At 46.2% G+C, this 23,283-nt stretch overlaps 1 protein-coding gene across 2 annotated transcripts; it reads right to left on the reverse strand.

Annotated features, from left to right (window-relative positions):
* Positions 1–4,048: 4,048 nt before the first annotated feature.
* Etv3 (ETS variant transcription factor 3) lies at positions 4,049–18,750 on the reverse strand. Of its 2 annotated transcripts, none has more exons than XM_075978657.1 (5): positions 18,667–18,750; positions 17,058–17,116; positions 16,303–16,540; positions 14,988–15,103; positions 4,049–8,606 (listed from the first exon to the last, which is right to left on the reverse strand). In XM_075978657.1, exons 2-5 carry the CDS (start codon positions 17,101–17,103, stop codon positions 7,471–7,473), a joined length of 1,536 nt encoding a protein of 511 aa, XP_075834772.1. In that variant the 5' UTR covers positions 17,104–17,116; positions 18,667–18,750; the 3' UTR covers positions 4,049–7,470. The 2 variants fall into 2 exon arrangements, with proteins under 2 accessions (XP_075834772.1, XP_075834773.1); XM_075978658.1 differs by having other exon boundaries at positions 4,630–8,606; positions 17,058–17,113; positions 18,667–18,732.
* Positions 18,751–23,283: the final 4,533 nt, after the last annotated feature.

Here is a 23,283-nt window from a genome sequence, read left to right on the forward strand (position 1 = left end):
GGGCCTCCAGTGTGTAGGTAGGGACTTGAGGTTTCTGACATGGGATGAGGGCATGGGAACTTCCCCTGACTGTGGGGACAGCAGAGATCTTCCTTTCTAAGCACTGAAAAGTATCCGGCAGCTTGAAGAGTTGTAGCTTCCAAGGTGTGTGTGTGTGTGCGTACAGGGATGTAAAAAAAGGCTGTGGAGCTATGAACTAGGTAAGCCTAGAACAGGAGCCAGAGCTCTGACCTTCCATGTTTACTTGTCTGCTTCTTCTGCTACACTGGAAGTTCCTGGGCTGGTTGAAAAAAAAAAAATGAGTGACCATTGTTACCTGATCAGTGCATTCTGTTGGCTGTCTGATGACCCCCTGCCCCATCAGCATACCCCATATCCGGGGCCAGAAGACACCAGTCAAAGGCTTGGTGGCTAGCTGACACTCTTTGGTCCCAAGGTCAGTCCAGGAAGTGTAAACAAATTTCCTGTAGGGAAACCTGAGGTCTATTTAAAGAGTGCAATAGCCCAACCCTTCCCAGCCACAGGTGAGTAGAGCAAGGCAATGCCTGGCTGGGAAATCACTGCTTCCCCTAAGCTCCCTGCCTTTGTCTTCTACACTGACACAGTGGGATAACAATAGCACCCTTCTGCAGTCAAGGATTCCAGATTGGCCTCTGCCGACTCTCTTGGGAGAGGCCAGTGAGTTCCTGTCTCTCAGGTTGTGAGGCTTGGACAGGCACTGGTCCAGTCTTGGTGGCTGGAGGTGGAGGAGGCTTAGTGAACTGACAGGACTGAGATGGGGACAGCTGCCAGCTGCTGTTTGTCCTAGACCTTTCTCCGTGGCTTGGATGGCATCCCCTGGGTTTCTGGTGTGCACCCCATTGTCTGCTGACCTAATCCCTGGAGCCTGGATGAGAGCTGGGGTGGGGCTTCTGCCTCCTTTCAACATGGGACCCTCAATGTTCCCCTGGGGCAGGTGGAGTTGGGTAGGTGGAAGGTGTAAGATCGCCTGCTCTTCCGCATTCTGGGAGTGCTTTGATGTGTGCTTTTTCTTCATCCTCCAAAGACTCCCAGGCTCTGGAGCCTACGGGAGGGAAACCTCCTCAGGTGCTGGTCATTCTAGCAGCATTCTTGCTAAGGCTTCAATGCCAGCCTGGAACACCTGGCCTGACATCTGAAGAAAATTCAAGGCTAGCTTGCCCAGCGCATTCTGATTGTCTGATTTTTGGCTGATGGGAGGGAGGAAGTGTCTGCAGTGGGCAAAGTGTGATAGTATGAGTTCTGGGGCCAAGACGCCTTGGCAGGGCTTCCTGCCATCACTGTGAATGTGCTATTCATTGAGTGTGTGTGCGCGTGCGTGCTTCACAGTCTATGTGCACATTTCTGTCTGTAGAAAAGCTGGTACCCATCCACCTCCTCTCGAGCAGTGTCAAGCCCACAGCACAAAGTTCCACAGAAGTTTGAACTCTGAGGGCTTGTGCATCCCTTACCGTCATAGCACCACTCCAAACGGAAAAGGAGGCTCACAGAGCTTGACATTGCCCAAGGTGCCTGAGCTGTTAGGGTGGCAGGGGCAGGAGAGTTCCTGCTCCTAGCAGGGGAGGGAAGCCAGGACAGAGGGTTGGAGGGTCTCCTGAAGGTGCCACTTTTCTCTGCAGGACAAAGGGCAGATGCATGAAGATGGCCCAGGCACATGGAGGCAGAGAGGGCACATGGATGTGAACCAGAAACCATACAGGAAGACAACGTAAATGGGCGGTGCAGACCTGCAGGTGCTGAGGCTGGAGCAAGTTCAGTTTCTGTTTTTTTTTTCTTGCTTACATTTTTATCTGAATAAATGAAAATCCAGGGATGGGAAATTGGCTTAATCAGCAAACTGTACGCTATGCAGCCATGAGGACCTGAGTTTGGATCCCCAGACCCATATAAAAGTGCCTGCAATCCAGTACCGGGGAGGTGTAGACAGGAATTACTGGCCAACGGTCTAGTCAAAGGGTTTGGTGAGACCCTATCTCAAAATATAATTTGGATGGTGACAAAAATAAATCTGATACTGACCATACACGGAGGCAGGAGAGGAAGGGGAAGGGCATCAATCCAGCAACCATGTTTCATGGAAGGTGCGGGAGAGTCCGAAAACAGGCAAACCTGGAGGTAGAAGGTGGCTATGCTAGAGTGGAAGCCACAAGGCTGAACTTTCATACGGCCTTACTCGAAGGCCTGGAAGTTAGAGCACATCCCTTTGCCCTTTTCTGAGTCCTATGCACATCTGTGTTTTCTATCCCAACAGTGAAAAATGTCAGCTCATCAGCATTTTGTCAAGCATCCTTAGGTCCCGGTGCTGGGTGCTGGAGACAGGAATACAGATGAATTATTAACCCTGTATTGGACCTTAGTTTGCTAACTGTTCACAGAGAAGCCAGCCAGCTAGGCTGAGAGGTAAACATGGGGTATGACAGATACATATGTGCTCCTCACCTGCCTGTGAATACCTGGCCAGAGACAGGGCCAGAAGGTGCTCGGGTAGGGTGGGCCTGTGCAGAGCAGCTAGCACCCGGGAGCTTCTTTGTAGGGACAAAGCTGTCGTGGGGACTAGGTCGGCACAGCAGTCCCTACAGAAAGATTAGCATGTGCTAAGTGCTCCACTGGCTGTGATGCCTAAGCATTTGGCCTGTGTCTCTGGAGAGGCCAGGTTAAGGTCTTCCAAATACCCTAAGACTATTACAGACTCCACAGAAGGCTTTCTCCTGGCTGACCGGCCATGAGGGGTCATGCTCACTCCCACCACTTCATTCAGAATTCCAGGACTTGCCATCCCATCCTAACGGTAAGCATGGGCTGACTGAGCCTGCTGCCTTCGGATTCGGATCTCTGTGCAGCTTGTCAGCAGTGAGGGAGCAGCCTCCTGACCTGCCCGTCTGTCTCCTTGAGCATGCTATGTGAGCAGGGTAGCTCCCCAGGCCCAGTGCTCCTCACTAACACACCAAGGCACCACCGCCAGCATCCTTGTGTTTGTCTTTTCACTCACACCTGCCTGCCACTCAACGTCACTTTCCAGACTTAACACTTGGTTTCTCTCTGTCCCCATGGTCAAAATGAGGTTGCCTGTCATTTTTCCTTGAAAGGTTATACAGCATTCAGAAATCAAAATTCCCCTTTCCAATTCTTGTCTTCTGCTGGGAATTATACTGGCTTGGCATGCACTTAAAAAATACCCAAAAGCCCTAGCTGGGTGGTGGTGGCACACACCATTAATCCCAGCACTCGGGAGGCAGAGGCAGGTGGATCTCTGAGTTTGAGGTCCGCCTGGTCTACAAGAGCTAGTTCCAGGACAGGCTCCAAAAAGCTACAGAGAAACCCTGTCTTGAAAAACAAAACAAACAAACAAACAAAAAATCCTAAGAAAACATAATCACAAACCGATGTTTATTTTATAATTCACATACTATCGTGCCCATCATTTTGGAGTGACTTTAATTCAATGGTTTGTTATTTATACTCAAACTTTCCGACTGCCAAGATCATTTTCATCAGTCTACAAGAACTTGTAGGCTGGCCAGGCAGTGGTGGCGCACACCTTTAATCCCAGTACTAGGGAGGCAGAGGCAGGTGGATCTCTGTGAGTTCGAAGCCAGTCTGATCTACAGAGTGAGCCTACAGGACAGGCTCAAAGCTACAGAGAAACCCTGTCTTGGAAAACAAAACAAAAAACAAGAAAATAAAAAAGAAAGAAACTGTGGGCCCTTAGCTGCCACCCTCTACTACTTCTCTGGCTATCTATGGATCTGTCTGGCTGACTTTTTCCCACAGGTGACCAACCATGTGGCTAAAGAATTCTCACTACAACTACAATCAGCATGCAGGACTTTCTCCCAACCCACTCTCCTTGCTTTAGCGCCTTTTATTCACTCCCTGTGGAAACACAGGCTTCAGCACTGTGGATAAGCCCACCCTCACTCTTCTGGCCCCTGCAGGATCTGCAGAGTGCGGTGAGCTAGTAGGAAGCCTGCAGACTTTGGCACAGTGTGCAAGGAACAATAAAATCAATAGTCAGAAAACATCTAAGTACTCTTTGTTTTTAAATTTAACTTTAATTTTTGAGGTAAAATACTTTTTTTTCTTTCGCCTTCCATAACAAAATACAGAGCTATCAGATACCCCTGGAAAAAATATGTATATTATACATATATTTCTATAACATTACATCATATATATAATATATATGCAAAAATTTGAAGACTTTAGAAAGCAGAACATCTAAAAGGCACTGCACAATGGTGTTCAGGTTCCTTATAATTTATGTACATATACACATCTTATTCTGCTTACACAGATGTCTGGTGAAGTCATCTTCACATGTGAATGTCTCATTCACAAATCCCTGCATCACAAGTTTATAATTCAAAGAATGCCTAAATATGTTGAAACAAATTAACACATAACTTTTTCCAAGAAGGAACTAATTGGAACAGTTCTTTGAAGATTGAAGTATCTCTAAAGCCACATAAAAACATATGCCTCACTACTGTTTACACCAGAAAAAGCACAAACATAATTATAGAATAAATAAAAAACAAGGGACAAACAGCTAAATGACTACCCACTTGGCAGTGGAATATAACTTTTTTTCTTTCTTTTTTTTTTTTTAATGCTTCTGGAAGTTCCCTGGCTTATGGGTCACTAGGGTTCCCTGTATTACTGAGCTGGGTTTAACGCAGAACAGCCCGACCCCTAGGGGAGACGGACTATACCTGTCTCTATTTTACTTCAAAAAGAGGCGAGCTCAGCAATGCCGATGCCCCTGAGAATTTGCTACTCTTTTTCTATGGCTAAAAAAGCAAACTGTTTAAATGAACAAGCTCTTGATTAGTGAAATTTCAATAGATTTACACCTACAAAGTTTTACACATTTGGCACAACAAAATTTAGAAGGAAAAAAAAGAGGGAGAGGAAGTACATCCAGCTTCTAACCCCTTTCTCTCTGTTGTTGGACAAGGATGTGCTCACAGAAGGCGACCACCTCCTTTCACACCAGGCTGGAGGCAGGAAGTGCCAGGAGGGGGCTGAGGAGAGAACAAATTCTCATTCCTTTGCTCCAGTAAGTATATCAACGATCGCTCCATTTCCGGAGCAAGCCCAAGTTCTTCTGCTATTTAGACAGACCCTTCCCCAGATCCAAATCCAAACTCCAGCTGTTCGCAGTACCAGTCAACCAACACATCGCGGGTGGAATGGCAACCAAGGAAACAGCATGCTTTAGTAAAAGTCCAAAAGCATTTTTCATTGAGGTCAACATTTCTGAATGTTTTTTCCGTAAAAGCAGTGAATTTATTCAAATGGAAGCAGCATCTAGGGATTAATTCTGGCACTTGGGTTTTAGGGGACTACAGGTGTGCATCAAGGATTTTCCTCCTCTCATTTGAAAGGCCCCACGTTTCTATTCCTGAGTTCACACGGACACTCGCTGGCAAGCCCTTCTAGCAGACACTGGTGGCCACCTGGCCTCCCTGATTTGATGGGCAACAGCGAGCAGAGAGCCTTCCTTTAGTCGCTGGGCTTGCTTTAGATTCAGAGGTGAGTCAGGGTGAGGGAAGGAAGCAGGAGCGGCGAGTCCTTTGTGGCCCAACCAAAGAAAGCCTGGGTCACCAGAGACCTCTCGGTCCCTTTCCTGGGGAAAGACAGTTGCTCATGTATGGAATCTGGACCAAGCGACAAGAAAGAGCAATGACGGCCTCAAGTCATCCTGAGTCGGCTGCTGTCTCCTGAGCTCCTTTTGTGCATGCGTTTCAGTTAAAGAAAAACCAAACACCCCACCATCAAAAGATAACACTCAAGTATTAGCTGGTATATAGAGTTTTCAACCAGGTTAAGGTGGTGGAATCAGCGATCACTGATGCCCCAATGCCATCCCCTGCCTCAGCAGATACGGAATGACTTTTCCCGCTGCCCTGGGCCGCTCCAGGCACCAGCGCACGCAGAGGACGCTGGCTGCTGCTTCCCCTCTGCTAGCATGTCATTTCACAGAAGATCAGTATCTTCCCATTTCTTTGAAATTTTGTAAGGGAATTCCCCCACAGAAATGGCTCCCGTCTGTGACCTGCACTCTGTGAATAGACAACTGAGCAGGACAGTCTGGGCATTGGGGATCACAAGGATGGCAACACCACCACAGCATCTTGTGGCATCTGGTAAGTTGTGGTTAACAGGCCCCTGGTTACCACCTTCCTACCTCTTCCTTCAGCTTCAACAGCATTGTTCCCAGCTGCTCTGCACGTCGTCGTTCCTACAGTCCTGCCCTTTGCACCCAGCCTGGTAACATCAGAGGGAGTAGCTATCAGCTAGGAATTCGACTATGCCTCAACATTCCTGGGTTATCTCAACAGTGTTCATGCCCTTTACAGGTTTATGCTGACAGACCCGTATCATCTTAATGCATGTTCATAGTTAAGGCTTCACCTAAGAAACAGTAAGACAACCAGACACAACAGAAAAGCATCTTCAGCGGCACTATCCTGCTCCTCATAAAACTTGTTCAGTTATACTTGGCATGGTTTCCCAAACAAATAATGTAAAAAAAAAAAATGAAGACTGGTTCTGTCATCTGTTTTGTTTTTAAAGGCATCGGGTTACCTCCTCCTGCCCTCTTCTTTCTTCCCTGATCAAGAGTTTACAACCCCGCATGGCTTTTTAACAGGTGAAGGAGGTGACAGTCAAAGAGCTTGCAGCAGGGCTTCCTCCCCACCTCAGCTCTGAGGCTGAGGGCCAGGTGCTCCTGTGCTCTCCCTGCCCACTGTAACTGCAGTACACTCAAGTCTCGAAAACATTTTCTAAGAAGGGGAAAAAAGCCAAATGTGTGAGTGTGTGTGTGTGTGGAGGGCGTGTGTGTAAGAGAGAGAGAGAGAGGGAGAGAGAGAGGGAGAGAGAAAGAGCGAGCACATGTACATGTGCTCCACTGAGGGAAACGGGGAGAGGAGAAAGGAGGGAAGGACACCTAAATGTCCCCACTTCTGGAAGACTGAAATTACATTTTCTCTCTCCTGAAATAAATATCTTAGTTAACATGCTGTTAACTGTTCCTTATGACCCAGCATCCCAGCCTTTTCCTCTATTTCTCTCTCTCAAAGCAAAATATACCATTATTGGCTTTCTCTATGTATAAATACAACAGAAAAAACTCTGGGTCCTGAACTGTAATGGGACTACAAAGTGGGCTCTTATGGAGCTTGCCAGGCAGAAAATGAGTCTTAAACAGGAAACAAGCTCCTTCCCCCACAGTTCAATATCCTCCCTACGTCCTACTCACCAAGAAAAAAAAGAGTGTGTTTATACCCCACTTAATGTACAACACAAGACAGTCATCCCCAACAGAAAAGTACAAGTCCATGCCCCAGAATTGTCAAACCAGCTTAACCCCGCCTCCCACCCCAGAATCTTGCTACATAAATACGTGTATCTGATTGTAATATGAACAGCTTCCCTTCCACTGTGGTTTTAAGCATCAGCAGCAGCAGTGGCTACTGCAGCCAGGCCCTGGGGTCCTGCCCCATTCCAGAGGAACTTGCCCGTCTTACTGAGCTCCCGGGCTTCAGGGTCGTCATTCCACCGCCTCTTCAGCCGGAGCTTTGGGGGCATGAGTGCATCTTCCTTCTTCTCAGGAGCACTGGGCTCCTTGCCAGACCTGTCCTCGTTGTCTTCAGTCCCTTCTAGGGTTTCATCACTGGGGATGCCAACGGGTACAGAGGGCCAGGTGGGTGAGGGGTGGGCGAACGCTGTGCCTTTCCCCTCTTCAATGGTCCTGGTCTGCACAGTGTCCACTTCTTGGGAGTGTTCTTTCTTTCCTTGGGTCGACTGCCTGAGGCTCTCGGGATCCTTCTCAGAGGGGGGCTCTACTTTGATTCGAGAGGGACTAGGCGCACTGGTTGGGGCAGAGCCGTGTGTGGACTCATTGTTTTCTACCCTCTCTCGGTTCTTCCGTCCAGCTGGGGGGGGCTGCAGCTTGATAGAGAACTGGGACGACTCCTCAGGATGTATTTGGCACTGCAGTGGTGGGACCATGAGCCCTGGGTAGCGGGGAAAAGTCCGAGGACTCAGATGGTAGTTGAACACAGAACAGGCTTGAGAATGAAGGTAGTGTTTCATTTCCTCTGGGTTGAAAGAGAAGCAACTGGTGCTGGTGAAGGGGCTCAGGCCTGGCGAGGGACTATAGGAGAACACGGTGGGCGTCAGGGACAGGGCTGGTGAAATGGGGACATTTAGGACACCTCCACGGCCAGGAACAGGAGAGAGAGCGAAGGGACTGTGGGGGTCAGGGTACACTGCTGGCCGAGAGAAGAGAGGAAGCACTATGTCAGGCTTACGTTTCTGGTGGCCAATCCCTCCTCCACTAAGAGCATTTCGAGAGGGAATAAAATCCATGGCCCGGTGCCAGTCAGAGGCTGAGCCATCTTCTAGGTCCAAAGGCTCCACCTTTCTATCAGTGGTACCACCTGACTCAGGCCCAGAAGCACTCAAGGAGCTAGCAGAGAACCGCCCTGGCTGCACATCACTGGGAGAATGTGTGTCTAGGGGTGGGAAATGGAAGCGGGAAGAGGCTGTTGGCACTGGTGGTGCGCTCTGAGGAACCACACCTGTGATGGAAGAAAAAGTCTGTGTTAGCCACCTGGTCATTCACTATCATATCATCACTTTTACCTACACTAGCTAAGTGCACAATGTTAAGTGACAACAGGAAACACACTCATCTAGTCTGAGTCTTTTTCAAAACTATTGCTCAGGCTGGGTATAGTGGTATAGGCTTGCAATCCCAGCACTCAGGAGGAGGAGGGAGGAGGGAGGAGGCCTGAGCCTTTAAAGGCATCCTATATTGCTCAGCTTTCTCCATTCAGCCTAGCTTCCATGGTCCCCTGGTCTCTTACCTTACTGTCCAGGTGGTCCTCCTTCCTACCTGCAATGTCACTCAATATCTGACTTAAAACTATATCCCGACATTTCAGGGTGTCAGAGTTAGCTGAAGGATGAGTGGGTACATGGACCTCTTCCTTGCAACTCGATTGTGTGTATATACCCCCTTTCAATTTTCAGCTTCACCGGAAAGGTTTTTCTCACCATCATAATTTTGACTGTATTTATAAAGCAAGTAAATCCAGCAGCTACATAGCCAAACAAAACACATGCATGTGGTTGTTCTGAAAATTCAGACTCCACCTCACATGACTGGGCAGAGACAAGGTACTTTAGTGAAATAGATTGCTATGAAAAGGCAATTTTTATTAAGGTAAGTTCTTATGGTCTATATCATTTTTGATAAACAACCATTATATTTCAGAGATTCCAGTCTTTCTGTATCTATAGTTCAATGAATCCTATATAATGGTATCTACTTCTGTTGTCTTCGAGTACTGAGGAGGAGGCTGGACCTACTATTTCCTCTCAAGTCTGACTACTAGCAGGTGTGATGACCCATGTTTATAATCCCAGAACTGGGGAGGCTAAGTCAGGAAAATTACTGTGACTTGAGGCTAGGTTGCCTCAAAAAATGAAGTCCAACTGCTAAATTTCAAACTCTAAGAAGAAACTATCATTTATCACATTAAACTTGAGAAGGTCATAAATTCTCAACTTCCCCCAAAAGCCCCAAATAAGAAGAATGAAAATAGACCCATATCTATCACCGTGCACAAAACTCAAGTCCAAATGGATTAAAGACCTCAATATCAGCCCGAAAACACTGAACCTGATAGAAGAGAAAGTGGGAAATACCCTACAACAGATGGGCACAGGCGATCGCTTCTTAGGTATAACCCCAGAAGCACAGACATTAAGGGCAACATTGAATAAATGGGACCTACTAAAACTGAGAAGTTTCTGTAAAGCAAAGGACACTGTCCACTAAGACACAAAGGCAACCTACTGACTGGGAGAAGATCTTCACCAACCCCGCAACAGACAAAGGTCTGATCTCCAAAATATACAGAGAACTCAAGAAACTAGACTTTAAAATGCTAATTAACCCAATTAAAAAATGGGGCACTGAACTGAACAGAGAATTCTCAACAGAAGAAGTTCAAATGGCCAAAAGACACTTAAGGTCATGCTCAATTTCCTTAGCAATCAGGGAAATGCAAATCAAAACAACTTTGAGATATCATCTTACACCTGTCAGAATGGCTAAAGTCAAAAACACCAATGATAGCCTTTGCTGGAGAGGCTGTGGAGGAAGGGGTACCCTCATCCATTGCTGGTGGGAATGCAATCTTGTGCAACCACTGTGGAAGTCAGTGTTTCGGTTTCTCAGGAAATTTGGGATCAACCTACCCCTGGACCCAGCAATACCACTCTTGGGAATTTACCCAAGAGATGCCCTATCACATGACAAAAGCATTTGTTCAACTATGTTCATAGCAGTATTATTTGTAATAGCCAGAACCTGGAAACAACCTAGATGCCCTTCAATGGAAGAATGGATGAAGAAAGTATGGAGTATATACACACTAGAGTACTACGCTGCGGTAAAAAACAATGACTTCTCGAATTTTGCATGCAAATGGATGGAAATAGAAAGCACTATCCTGAGTGAGGTATCCCAGACCCAAAAAGATGAACATGGGATGTATTCACTCATAATTGGTTTCTAGCCATAAATAGGGGTCACGGAGTCTACAATAGGTGGACCTAAAGAAGCTAAGTAAGAAGGTGAACCCAAGGAAAAACATATAGTTATCCTCTTGGATAAGGGAAGTAGACAAAATTGCCAGGGAGAAAATTGGGATCTTGGGGGTGGGGTAGGATGGGGGTAAGGGGAGATGGGGAGAGAAAAGGTAGAAGGGAAGGAGGGGGGACTTGGGGATACAGGAGGATCGGGATAAAGGAAGGTTGGATAGGGGAGCATGGAACCACAATTCTTAGTTAAGGGACCCACTTTAGGGTGGGCAGGAGACTTGACCCTAGAGGGGCTCCCAGGTGCCCAAGCTGAGGTCCCCAGTTAGTTCCTTGGGCAGCTGAGGATAGGGAACCTGAAATGACCCTATCCTAGAGCAATACTGACGAATATCTTTTTTTTATAGGTATTTTTTTTATTGATAAAAGGAGAATAATAAAGAAAAAAAAACAAATTTCCACCTCCTCCCAGCCTCCCATTTCCCTCCCCCTCCTCCCCCTCCTCCCCCTCTTCCCACTCTTCTCCCCCTCCTCCCACTCCTCTCCTCTTCTCCCCACTCCTCTCCCCCTCACTCTCCAGTCCAAAGAGCAGTCAGGGTTCCCTGCCCTGTGGTAAGTCCTAGGTCCTCCCCCCTCCGTCCATATCTAGGAAGGTGAACATCCAAACTGGCTAGGCTACTGACGAATATCTTGCATATCATCCTAGAACTTTCATCTGGTGATGGATGGAGATAAAGACAGAGACCCACACTGGAGCACTGGACTGAGCTCCCAAGGTCCCAATGAGGAGCAGAAGGAGGGAGAATATGAGCAAAGAAGTCGGGACCACGAGGGGTGCACCCACCCACTGAGACAGTGGAGCTGATCTACTGGGAGCTCACCAAGGCCAGCTGGACTGTTACCGAAAAAGCATGGGATAAAACTGGACTCTCTGAACATGGCGAACAATGAGGGCTGATGAGATGCCAAGGACAATGGCAGGCGGTTTTGATCCTACGCAATGTGCTGGCTTGGTGGGAGCCTAGCCAGTTTGGATGTTCACCTTCCTAGATATGGACGGAGGGGGGAGGACCTAGGACTTACCACAGGGCAGGGAACCCTGACTGCTCTTTGGACTGGAGAGGGAGGGGGAGAGGAGTGGGGGGAAGGGGAGAGGGGTAGGAGGAGGGGGAGAAGAGTGGGAGGAGGGGGAGGGAAATGGGAGGCTGGGAGGAGGTGGAAATTTGTTTTTTTTTATTCTCCTTTTATCAATAAAAAAAAGGAAAAAAAAGTTAAAAAAATCAAAATTACAAAATTTTTAGATTAAAAAAATTAAGATGGTTTATATGTAGGCCATATTTTATATGGTACACACACATAAAAAAGATACTGCATATAGCTATACTTTTTTGAGACAGAAACTTACTGTGTGGCTAATGTCAGCTGGAACTATAGCTGTGCACCCCTATGCTTAGTTTCAAGTATTCTACTATTGAGTACTCTATCCTAAAGTGTCTTTTGGGGTTCTGAGACATGGTATCAGAGTAGCCCAGGTTATCCTTGAAGTCAATACATAGCCCAGGGTGTCCTTGAACTCCAGACCCTTTGACTGTCTATCTTCCAAGTGCTAGGAAGCCATGCCAAGCTCCACCTTAAACTATTAACAGTGACTAGGAAAAACATGGAGGGGAAAAAAAGCAATATTCACACTTACATGTTTTTATATTTGGCATATATTTCTACTTAAAAATAAAAGACCAGAATAGTTACATACATTGACCAAACTCTGGCCTCCAGGGTTTAAGTGAGTATTTTCTCGAGCTTTTATTCCATCCCACCATACAAAACTAGAATTTCCTTTAAACTTCTATTTTTTTCTCTCATACATTATATCCCGACTTTTAAAACAAGAGCATGATTTTAAAAGTTTTCCCTGCCTACAACTCCTACCAGTTCCTCCTACCTTCCCCTTTTCCCCAGATCAACTCCTTGTTAAGTCCTCTTAAAAAAATAAATAAAAAAGCAGGCCTCACATGGCCTAACAATACTGGGCACAAACCTCATTATCATGGTTGGATGTGGCAAGCCAGTAGGAGGCAAAGGGCCCCAACATTAAGAGTTTAACTGAGATGAGATTGTAGGTTTGTCACCAGGCAGAGCCAGGGGGATCCCGCAGAACAGGGGGAGGAAGGATTGTAGGTGCCAGAGAGGTTGAGGACACCATGAGAGCAGGGCCCACAGAGTCAACCAAGCAGGGGTTCACAGGGGCTCCCAGAGACTGAAGCGGCAGACACAGACCCTCAGTTAAACTCTTAAGTTCCTTGAGGAAAAGAACTTCCCCATAGTCCTTTGTTTTTCTTTAGGGATTAACACATCTGTTAACACATGGTTGAATCCTAACCAAGAGGAAGAATGCACGATATTTAAAACAAGAGCATGATTTTAAAAGTTGAAGGAAGAACTGAATCTACTTCTGTATTTGACTCTGCTGTGTTCATATTTGATTTTTGTCAGTTGTAAAACAGAAGTATCAATATATATATTTACTAGGTTAGAAGCACAGATAAGTCACCAAACCAAACCAAACAGAAGCGTCTTTACTAAGTAGACACTCAATAGTGTTGCTTTCTTTTGTCAACATTATGTTAATCTTAAACACTTGGTCTATGTGGGTAAAAGTTCTCTGTAAACAAATGGCTCTGGTTCTTCGGAGTTATCTATACCAAGGAGCCCACAGACTAGAAGGATGGTTCAATGTTTTGCTTTTCCTGGGATGGTGATGATGATATGGTGATGATTTTGTGTTGAGAGTTGAACCCAGGGCCTTACACATGCTAGACAAGTGCTCTTCTGAGCTATGACTATCCCAGGACTTTTGATTGACATCTTGAACCTATTAAAGATCACTGCTGGCTTAACAGCATTTGGTGTAACAGATTTTGCAGACCAGGACTTCTACAGAGTGAAGAGTCCCTGGCCTTGGAAAACCCGATTACTCTCAGGACGTTCTATTCAAGTTGTCTAAGTGGTTGAACTTCTGAGCCTTCAATTGATGAAAATGGATCAAAGAACAAGACTGACAGGTTTGGAGGAGTGCAAGTGTACGAAGCCCAACATATTTGGAGTCCTACACTCTATAGGTGCACAGGAAAAAAGCAAGAGTGAGAAACAGAGGAAGCAAGATTCCAGGGGCTAGAGCAGCTTTGATTTCCTAATGCAGCTCCCTTAGGCACAGGGAAAGAAAACAGGTTGTAATTAGAGGTGCATTCCAACCCCCACCCCCAAATGCATGCCCCAGGGACAGGAAGGCGTGGTTACTGGAGAAGGTGGAACTGCAATGATAGCAGTCAAGCTAAAACTGCCCTGACTTGTTGTGTGCAGTAATTACATATCTACAGATCATCTTAGTATTATATTCTCTTAGCCACACCCCTCCTCGAATTTTTCGAGTTTCTGCCAACCTCTGAGTACTTTTATTCAAAATCATGATCTCCTTTCTTGGCATAGAATGTCACAAAGAACAATGATGAAACTGGTCAAAATGGTACTTGACACCTGTAATCCTAGCACTTGGATGAGACAGGAAGACTGCCCTAGGCCAGGTTGACAAGAGTAAAGTTCAAGACCAGCCTGACTACATAGTGAAACCTGTCTCGAATTAAAAAAAAAAAACAAAAAACAAAACTGACTCATGAGCAGGGGATAATTTATTATCTTTTAACACCCCTCTCTCCAAATAAACAAAAATGCCAAAAACAAGAACTCTAACCTAACTCTAACTCAAACACCTACACCTGACGCTTTTGTAAGTGGATTATCTTCATCAAGGAGCAGAGCCAAGGCTGTGAGCTGCCACGGATGCCACCAGACAGCACAGAGGGGAAGCCCAGAGTCTTGCACTGAGGAGCAGTGCTGATGCTGGTGCAGATCAGAGACTTGGCCTTTCACTGCAAACACGACTCAGGGGGCTGTGGTTTTGATGACATTCACTTGATAAGGGAGAGCGTGTAGTTTCATAGAAAATCGGAAATGTTTGTAGAAACAGGTTCACAGCTATGAAAGAGCCACTGGGCAAGGTGTTAAAACGGAGTCTTGAATTTAAAATTCAACATAAACTTATGGACTCGTTCCCCAAAAGGAGTTTAGTAGTCTCCAGGAGTCTGAAAAGTAGCCAAACAAACTACCAAGCCTGCTGGAGCAGTGCACAGCCCATGGCCCCTTAGACGAATAAGGAGGACCTGAAGTGATCTAAGGGATCTCGTCACACCAATTGTTTCTAAAAATCTCCTTACACAGGTCAGGTCTCAGATTTGGGTTTTTAAAAATTCTTTTAAATTCAAAATCCACTCTCCATCACAGGTATTGTCTCTTACCACTTGAGCGGATGTTGATGAAAGGGTAGTTGGGCATCGCCAGCTTGCTGAAGTTAAACTTGTAAGTAAACCTTTTCCCTTTTGTTTTATGAAGGATCCTCTTGTTGTAATAGTATCTACAAAAACAAGAACAATGGTATGGCATTTGCTACACTTAGATGACTACTAAGATCAATTCTGGCTCTAAGCATTGCTTACAAAAACCTTCACCATTCCTTTATAGCCTGGCCCTGGATTTGGGACTTGGAGACCTAAGAACTCACTTTTCTCATCCATTTTAAACTGAGCTGTAGTCTTTGCCTAAAGCTCGACACAGACATCTTATCTTAAGATCCCAAACACCTTCCTCAGTTCTAACCACTCACCTTCTCATTCCTCTAGAGTTTCAATCTATGGTCCACTTCCTTCCTGCTTCACTCTAAAGAACTGTCTAGTTTCTTTTTGTCTTGCCCAGGTTGGGTCAGACAAGCCTTCTGGGAGAGCTCATGGAGTTAGTCAGGAGCCTAAGTGCAAGGACTAAACACAGGAAAGAAAACGGGTTTCATGGGAGCCAGTGAGACAATGGCAGAACAGGAAACAGCAGCTACCCTGGCCCACTTCACCTTCACCGTGGCACATAAAGGACGTGGGAGGCGCCACTCGGGCTACTGAGAATGCAGAAAGACAGGGAAGCTCTGGCCTGGCTTCTACTAAGTTGCAGAGGTCATAAACCACCTGCTGGCCCCTTGAGGACTAAAGAGCTATAAAAATTAAAAACTGACAGAGAAGAGCGAATGAGAGAACTGGTGATCACCCTTTGGACTGAACGGAGGCTGCAGGTATGGGATGTGAGCATCTGGTTCACCCTTTGGACTGAACGCAGGCTGCAGGTATGGGATGTGAGCATCTGGTTCACCCTTTGGACTGAACGGAGGCTGCAGGTATGGGATGTGAGCATCTGGTTCAAAGCCTTCCTCCTGCACCCACTGCACCTTTCCCACTTCCAGGAGAGCCCAAAAGAGAGATGACAGGAATTTCCCAACAGGGAAGTCTACAGTAATCCCCTGGATCATAACTGAGCCCTACTTCATGTCTCACCACATGCTCTTACCCACTCAAAGCACGATCAGCTGCCAGCCGGTGCCAGCCACACTGGAATCCCCTCCTACACCTTCTCACCTCTTGTGCCACTCAGATTCAACACCTCTTTGACTCACACTTTGACTACGAAGTGCAGGCTTTCATCACCTGATACCTTTCAGACAACATCCACAAACCTGCACACTTTCCTTCCAGCTTAGTTCATACCACAGATTCGGGGGATCCTTTCCCTCACCTGAGGGCCCGGCTCAGCTTGTCATAGTTCATCTGTGGCTTGCACTTCCTGCGGCCCCAGAGGCGAGCCACTTCATCTGGATCCTTGATGACAAACTCCCCATACTCTCCCTGCTGCCAGGCGATGACATGGCGGAACTCTTCCTTCTGCAGCAGTTCCAGGATGAAGTGCCACAGCTGGATCTGCCGGGAGCCTGGCGACGACTCTGTTTTGTAGGCCCAATCTGGAAACTGATACCCTTAAATGCAAAGAGGGCAAGACCAAAGTAGTTGGGAGTTAGGTACAAACATGCCAGTATCCCCACCTCCACATTCCCCGGCTCGCTATCTCTAGAGTACTTTACAAACACACCCTTCCAGTCAGCTGGCTAACCATGAAGAGGAGAGTGAAGGATGGAGAAATTACCCATCCTTGTGGCAATCACTGAATCCAATAAAAATTAGGCAGCAGTACTTAGGCATCCTAATCTATCACTTTTTCATAGATCACCATATAGCAAAAGAAACAAGATAAACTGATGTTTTAGCAACATATGGCAGAAAACACCTTATCCCCAGTGTGGAATTATTTCCCTACCAGAAAAAGATCCACGAAAACTTGCAATAAAGATGTGTGAGCCAAGACCTACAGTCATGTGGCTGTCAGTGACGGTCTAGCATTTGTCAACCTAAACCCAAGTGGGGACAGGAACACGACAGGGCAGGAACCACTAAGGGACATTCCAGATCCATCAGAGATGATTGACCTCTGCTCACCTCCACCTCCTTCTGGCTTTTCCACGATGCTACAGCCTGCTTTCATTTTCGCCCTCCTGCTGAGAGAAACAAGTCTCACAGTTATTTTGAGATGTTATGTACTATCTAACAAAGGTTTTTTGGCACAGCCCCCCCCACAAACATCCCCCCTTTTGTCTTTACTTTTTTCCAAAGCCCTTTGTCTTTTAAACATGTCACCTCTCAACTACTAATCCTCAAGTCATCAAATGACGGTCCTCAGGTCATCAGCTTCAAAAGCCATAATTATCTCTCACCTGACTTTAGCCACAAGTGTAAACACTGTCCTTAATATTTGCTTTCTTCCTTCTGACCAGCCCTCTAACATAAAAAAGGGAACAGTGAAACAAGTCCAAAAGGAAGCAAAAACAAGTCAAACAGTTTGTTTTGTATTACTAAACAAGCCCTTATGCTTAGGTACACAGCCTGAGTTCACCCAGATATACCAATCTAAAGAGTGAAAAAAAACCCAAACCCTCTACTCAAGAAGGAACTTCGGATTCCAAATATTTACTGAATTATGTGAAATGGAAAACAACATCATTCGATCAGAAACTGCGCTCGTCCTAAAAAAATATTCTGAGATACAGAAAGTAAACGTGCTGTGTGTACAGCCACTCTATCCAAGAAATAGCACTATCCTAAAATTTCATGAAAAAAATTGCAAAGGCATATATTTAAGAGGGAAATAAAAAGAACAGGGTAGGGATTTGGGGTCTCCTGGCCAGTGGTGGATGGAATTCATTGCTACGATCTGAATTCATTCCACGCAGACTTATAGTTCCTCAATAAATCTCCTGTTCCTAGCAGCAGACAGCGTTGTGTCAGTCCTTCAGCAAAGAGGAGGGAAGCGTGAAACTGGCAGAGAATGACGGAGGAAGAGAGGACAGGCTTATTCTCATCATTTCAGGGAGCACGACAGGTCCTCAGCACCATCAAGAGCAGGTCTGGAGCAAACGCAGGTGCTTCAGAGGCCCCAGGGTGGGGTGGGACAAATTCCTAATCTTGGAAATTTCATCTAACCTAGAATTCCTCTAGATGTTCTGCATTTTCTTTCCCGGCATATACATTAAGGAAAACAGTAAATTTCAGTCCCTAAGAACATTAGGGATCAAGGCTCAAGGAAGGAGGCGACAGACAGACACTGGCACACACAGGATATACACAGTAACAAGGCACCAGGGCTGGGCAGAAGCTTCCTCTCCCGTTTCCGTGATGATGGGAGAGAATAAACACCGATTTCCCCAAGGCTCCGGGAAGCTGTCCTGGGTTAACTCCTAGACTGCGTGTCGGATCGCAGGGCCTTTTCCCTGCTCGGGAACACCCTTCAGCCTGGCGCCTGTGGGCTCGCGCTGGGCGACGCCCGAGCCGGATGCCCTCTCGATCCTCCGGCCCCCGACATGCCCGTCAAGCCCCTCGGAGTCCGCGGGCGCGTCTGCAGGTGTTCGTGACTCCCGAGGGTGCTCGGCCCCCGCCCGGCCTGCGGCGGGAGTCGCCGCTCCCGCCCGTCAGCAGCGGCTCCGACGGCCGCCCGCACCCGTGTCCCTTCCGTCCTGCCCGCTAGGGCCGCGACCGCCGACGCCGGCCTCACCTCTTCGGCGCCGTCTGTCTCTACTAGGGCTCCTCCGCGGCAGCTCGAGCTCCTCCTCATCCACCCAGCAGGAAGTGACTCCGCGGCTGCTTTCGTCATTTCCACTCTAAGCCGGGTGGGAGGGGGCAATGTCCCGAGCCGACTCCACTTCCGCCGGTACCCATCCGTGGTTAGGAGGCTCTGGGCCTGGAGTCCCTCTTGGAAGGAGGGCGCTTCCGCACTTACGGGAGCCCAGAAACTTCTGCAGCCTTTCTGCGTTGGCCTTTCCTCCCTGCGCAGCCTAGGGGGTAGGATCGTTTCCTCACATGTCTCCATTTTAGTCGTAATCGGCCTCATCCAAGTACTGTAAAGTGTACGTCTTTGCCATTCAAACACGGCACCCCCCTTTGCCTTTTGTTCCTGATTAAGCAATTACAAATTAATACGAAACAAACTTTGTGAGTTTCCGTAATTCCAAATGGTTCCTAGCCCTAGTTTCACTCCAGAGGCAGAGTTGGGATCAGTAAAATTAAGTGTATGACGATAAAAAGTGAGGGAGGCGAAGATGACAGGCGGAAGTGAAGACCAGTCTTCATCAAATGCCTATGGAATACGTACGTTTCCCACCTGTGAACCATGCAGCACATGGAAATATTGCCATTAGCTGTTAAAAAGAAAAAGGGTTGGCTTTTTCTTTTTAGTGTTGGACACGCCTCTTAGCCTTCCCCAGGCTGGTCATGGTTTGGGATTATCCTGTGTTGTGCTGGGAGTGTAGAACTGTACCACCAACTCTGCTTTTTGTGTATTTGGAGACAGGACCTTACCACATAACCCCTGGCTGCCTCGGAACACGCTATGTAGACCAGGCTGGCTTCAAACACACAGAGATCTGCTTGCCTCTGCCTCCCAATTGCTGGGATTGAAGGTGTGCGCCCCTATACAAGGCTAATAACTAGTTGTCCTTGAGTCATTTGTAAGTTCACTACTAAGTGTGGCCTGAAGTTGACTTACCTGTTTGAAAAAGAAGGAATAATAGTGTTGGTCCCCACCCTTTCTAGTTAGAAAGTCTCACTATGAAAGCAAACACAATGGACAAGATTTAAATGCCATGAAGAGGATTGCCAATGTGAGCACTTTTAGTGCAGAAATGTTTTATAATGGTTTCCATCTTCTGTACAGTCTAGAAACCGTCTTCTGTATTAGGCTGAACAGAACAAAATGCTAGGGGTTAGCTAAATCAGTGGTTGAAAACTGTGGGTTGTGACCCCTTTGGCAAACCTCTGCCTTCAGAAATAGTTATATTGCAATTCATTATGGTAGCAAAATTAGTTATAAAGTAGCAACGAAAATAATTTTATGGTTGGGGGTCACCACAGCGTGAGGAACTGTATTAAAGGGTCACAGCAGTGGAAAGGCTGAGAACCACTGAGCTAAATGCACAGTGTATTTCAGTCCTCTTGCCTTCAACGACTGGCTTTGCTAGCTTGGTTGAATACTCACTGTCAGTTCCTCATCTGTTTGAGCATGGTATTTGTGGAGTATTCTGTGGACTCCTAGAGCTGTTTAGCAGTATTGAACTGTGTAGGGATAGGAAAGGTATTTCATTGTTACATTTGATGTGTTCACGCACCATACAGCACATGGATAGATGGTGACAAATGATCTTAAGACTGATAAGAGTCCTCAGGCTTTCACAGTATTCGTGCAGATCTTAGTCATCGTTAGCTCGGGAACCAGGGTGATGAGGATGAGTGGTTTCTTCAGAAACTCTGAGGTTGCCAGCCTTTATTTTACTTTATTTTATTTTTTTTGGTTGCCAGCCTTTAGCTCATGGTTAGAGCTAGCGCTGATGAAGAACCCGTAGCCAGAGCATGGGGACTCTTTCTGTAGGTGTTTTTACTCACTCCTCTAGACTACTGATTTTCTGTGGCTATTTCTCTAACTAACTGGGGCCAGAGAGAATGAGTTAATGCGATTTACAGAGATGAACAAGTCTCGGTGCTGTGCTTGAATCTGAACTGATGTCTGGAGAAGTGTTTACAGCATGACAGATCTCAACAGAGTTCTTATTCTGAGACTCTAGTTCATCACCTGCCTGAAGCTCAGCAGGTGAATTTAGCTTGGATAAAGCAAACTGGATAATGTGAGGGTCTACATAAGCCATGTGTGCACTGGGAACCTTAACTGTGGTGGTGGAATCTGGAGGTGGGGTGGGGAAGATTGGGACTGCTAGGGACTTCCTGCCCAGTTACCTATCTTCCATATTCACCACTACATGGCTGCCTTCAGCATCTGTTGCAAACAGGCTTTTACAAGTTGAAGATTCCTTGTGCTCTTGAACAAGGAGAGCATGTACCTTCTACAAGTACAGGCGTGGAAAGACTTAGATATAGCCTAGTAGTCAAGCTATCTTGCAATCACTCTTGAATTTCCAGTTGCTCAAAGCAACGTTGACACTACTTTCCTCCCCCTCCCCACCCTTGTTTGCATGGTTCCACATCTAGGATAAGGTTCAGTTCTAAGACATGTACTCTCAAAAGCCCATTCTTACCAAGATATAGCTACTTTCTTTCTTCTTTTTTTTTTAACCAAGCAGAAGTTATATTTATTTATTTGTTGGTTGGTTGGTTTTTCAAGACAGGGTTTCTCTGTGTATTCCTGGCTATCCTGGAACTCGCTCTGTAGATCAGGCTGGCCTCAAACTCACAGAGATCCACTTGCCTCTGCCTCCCAAGTTCTGGGATTAGAAGCGTGCACCCCCACTGTCCAGCTAAATTAGTTTTCTCATTTTGTGTTTATTCACTTGTTTTGGTTTTAATGTTTGTTTTGTTATGTGTCCATGCAGAGCCCAGAGAAGGACACTGTATGTCTTCCTCTACTGCTTTTGGTCTTCTGCTTCCAGATAGGATCTCCCAGTGAACGGAATGATTTCAACAGCACCAAAGTCAGTCTCACTGGGCTGAAAGCAGACGTCCCCAGAGCCACCTCCTCTTTAAGGGATCTGCTCCTGCATTCCTTGTTTCATTTTTCACCTGTGACCACATAACCTACCTGCTTTAGACTTTTATTATTTATTTGCTTTGATTTAAGTAACTTTTTTTACTATCAAATTTTTTTATTTAAGTAATCCACCCAGGGGGAGAAATGGTTCTATGATTAAGAATACTGGCTGCTCTTGCAGAGGACCCAGGTTTGATTTCTAGCACCCATGTGGTAACTCACAGTACTTTAACTGCAGTCCCAGGTCATCTGATGTCCTCTTGGATCTCTGTAGATACCAGGCACGTATGGTACACATACATATATGCAGGCAAACACATGAAAAGATTAAAATATTTTTATTTTTTATGTGTATGACTGTTTTGCCTGTATGTCTGAATGTGTATCGTGTGTGTGCCTGGTGCCTATGGAAGTCAGAGGAGTGTGTGGGATCTCCTGGAATGAATTACAGATGGTTGTGAGCCACCATGTGGGTGCTGGGGATATAGCTACTTTCTGATTCCTAAATTAAGAAAAAGAATAGTTTGGCTATAGGGGCACATACCTGTAATTCCAGCCCTGGTGAGGTAGGGGAGGATCAGGAGTTTAAGGCCAGCATCCATATTAGGGAATTTGAGAATGGCCTGGGTTACAGGAGACTTTATTTCAAAAAACAAACAAACAAACAAACACACCAAATCAAGATGATGTAAAACAAAGAGGAAGTCCCCCTAAACGTATTTTTCTTCTGGATTGCTCTCCCATCCCTACTTCCAACTTTGTTATTTAATTATTCCTACTTTCATTTATGCACTTATAGGTTTCCACACCCTACATTTACGTGGACATGTGTATGATAAAATCCTTGCTTGTCTATTCTTGCAATAGGTGACTGTTCATATTCCATCGACATGCGTAATGGACATATCTATTCTTCCTAGGAAGTTTGTCTTAGGTCTGCTAGGCCCCCCGCAGGGGCTCTGTTCCTTCACTGGAAGGTACCTGCTTCTCAGTTGTCATAGGTGGTGCTGGTGAATGTTGCTTCACCCACTTCTTGGTTACCTCTAGAATGCAGGAAGCTTCTCTCCTCCAAAACGTATCCTTGTTGAACTTGGACTTCAAAGACCCAGTCCCTGTTGTGTGTCTAGCTGTTCTCTGAGTTTTCTTGTCTTCCTAGCTAGGAGGGGACACTGTTGATGCTCTTGGTGAGGACAGAGTGATTTCTAAACTCTGGACCATGATTACTTTCGCTGCCATCCCTCGTGCTACACTACTTTTGGTGTCAAGAGCTCAAACTCGACAGTGGTTACCATATAATTTCACAAATTTTGAGTAGATTCAATGTTTTAAGCCTGTTTAAAAAAAATCTAATGTTTGTTTTTTTTAAATGTTCCCAGAATTTGGGCTGTTGGGTTTCTAACTTAAGCACTATTTTCTGAGGCCTAGCCTCAGCTGATATGTGTTAATCACTCTCTGTTTCAGTTTCTCCGTGAAGTGATCATTTCTGGGGAGAGGGGGCTGGGATGTGGCTGAGTGCACCTAGCACACCTAGTCCACACACAACTCCAGGCTGGATTCCCGCACCATATGAACCAGTGTGCCGGCTCACACTTAGAATCCCAGCACTTGGGAGGTGGAAGTAGGGGATCGAGAGTTTAA

The sequence above is a fragment of the Microtus pennsylvanicus genome, chromosome 7 (assembly GCF_037038515.1).
Source record: "Microtus pennsylvanicus isolate mMicPen1 chromosome 7, mMicPen1.hap1, whole genome shotgun sequence".
Classification (NCBI taxonomy): domain Eukaryota; kingdom Metazoa; phylum Chordata; class Mammalia; order Rodentia; family Cricetidae; genus Microtus; species Microtus pennsylvanicus.

Bases quoted from the DNA above. Each gene is read 5' to 3' on its own strand.
- Etv3 (XM_075978657.1), bottom strand. From the start codon at position 17,103: ATGAAAGCAGGCTGTAGCATCGTGGAAAAGCCAGAAGGAGGTGGAG. The intron at 16,541-17,057 runs GTGAGCAGAGGT...TTTGCATTTAAG, and splicing joins AAAGCCAGAAGGAGGTGGAG to GGTATCAGTTTCCAGATTGG. The intron at 15,104-16,302 runs GTGAGGGAAAGG...TTGTTTTTGTAG, and splicing joins AAGCTGAGCCGGGCCCTCAG to ATACTATTACAACAAGAGGA.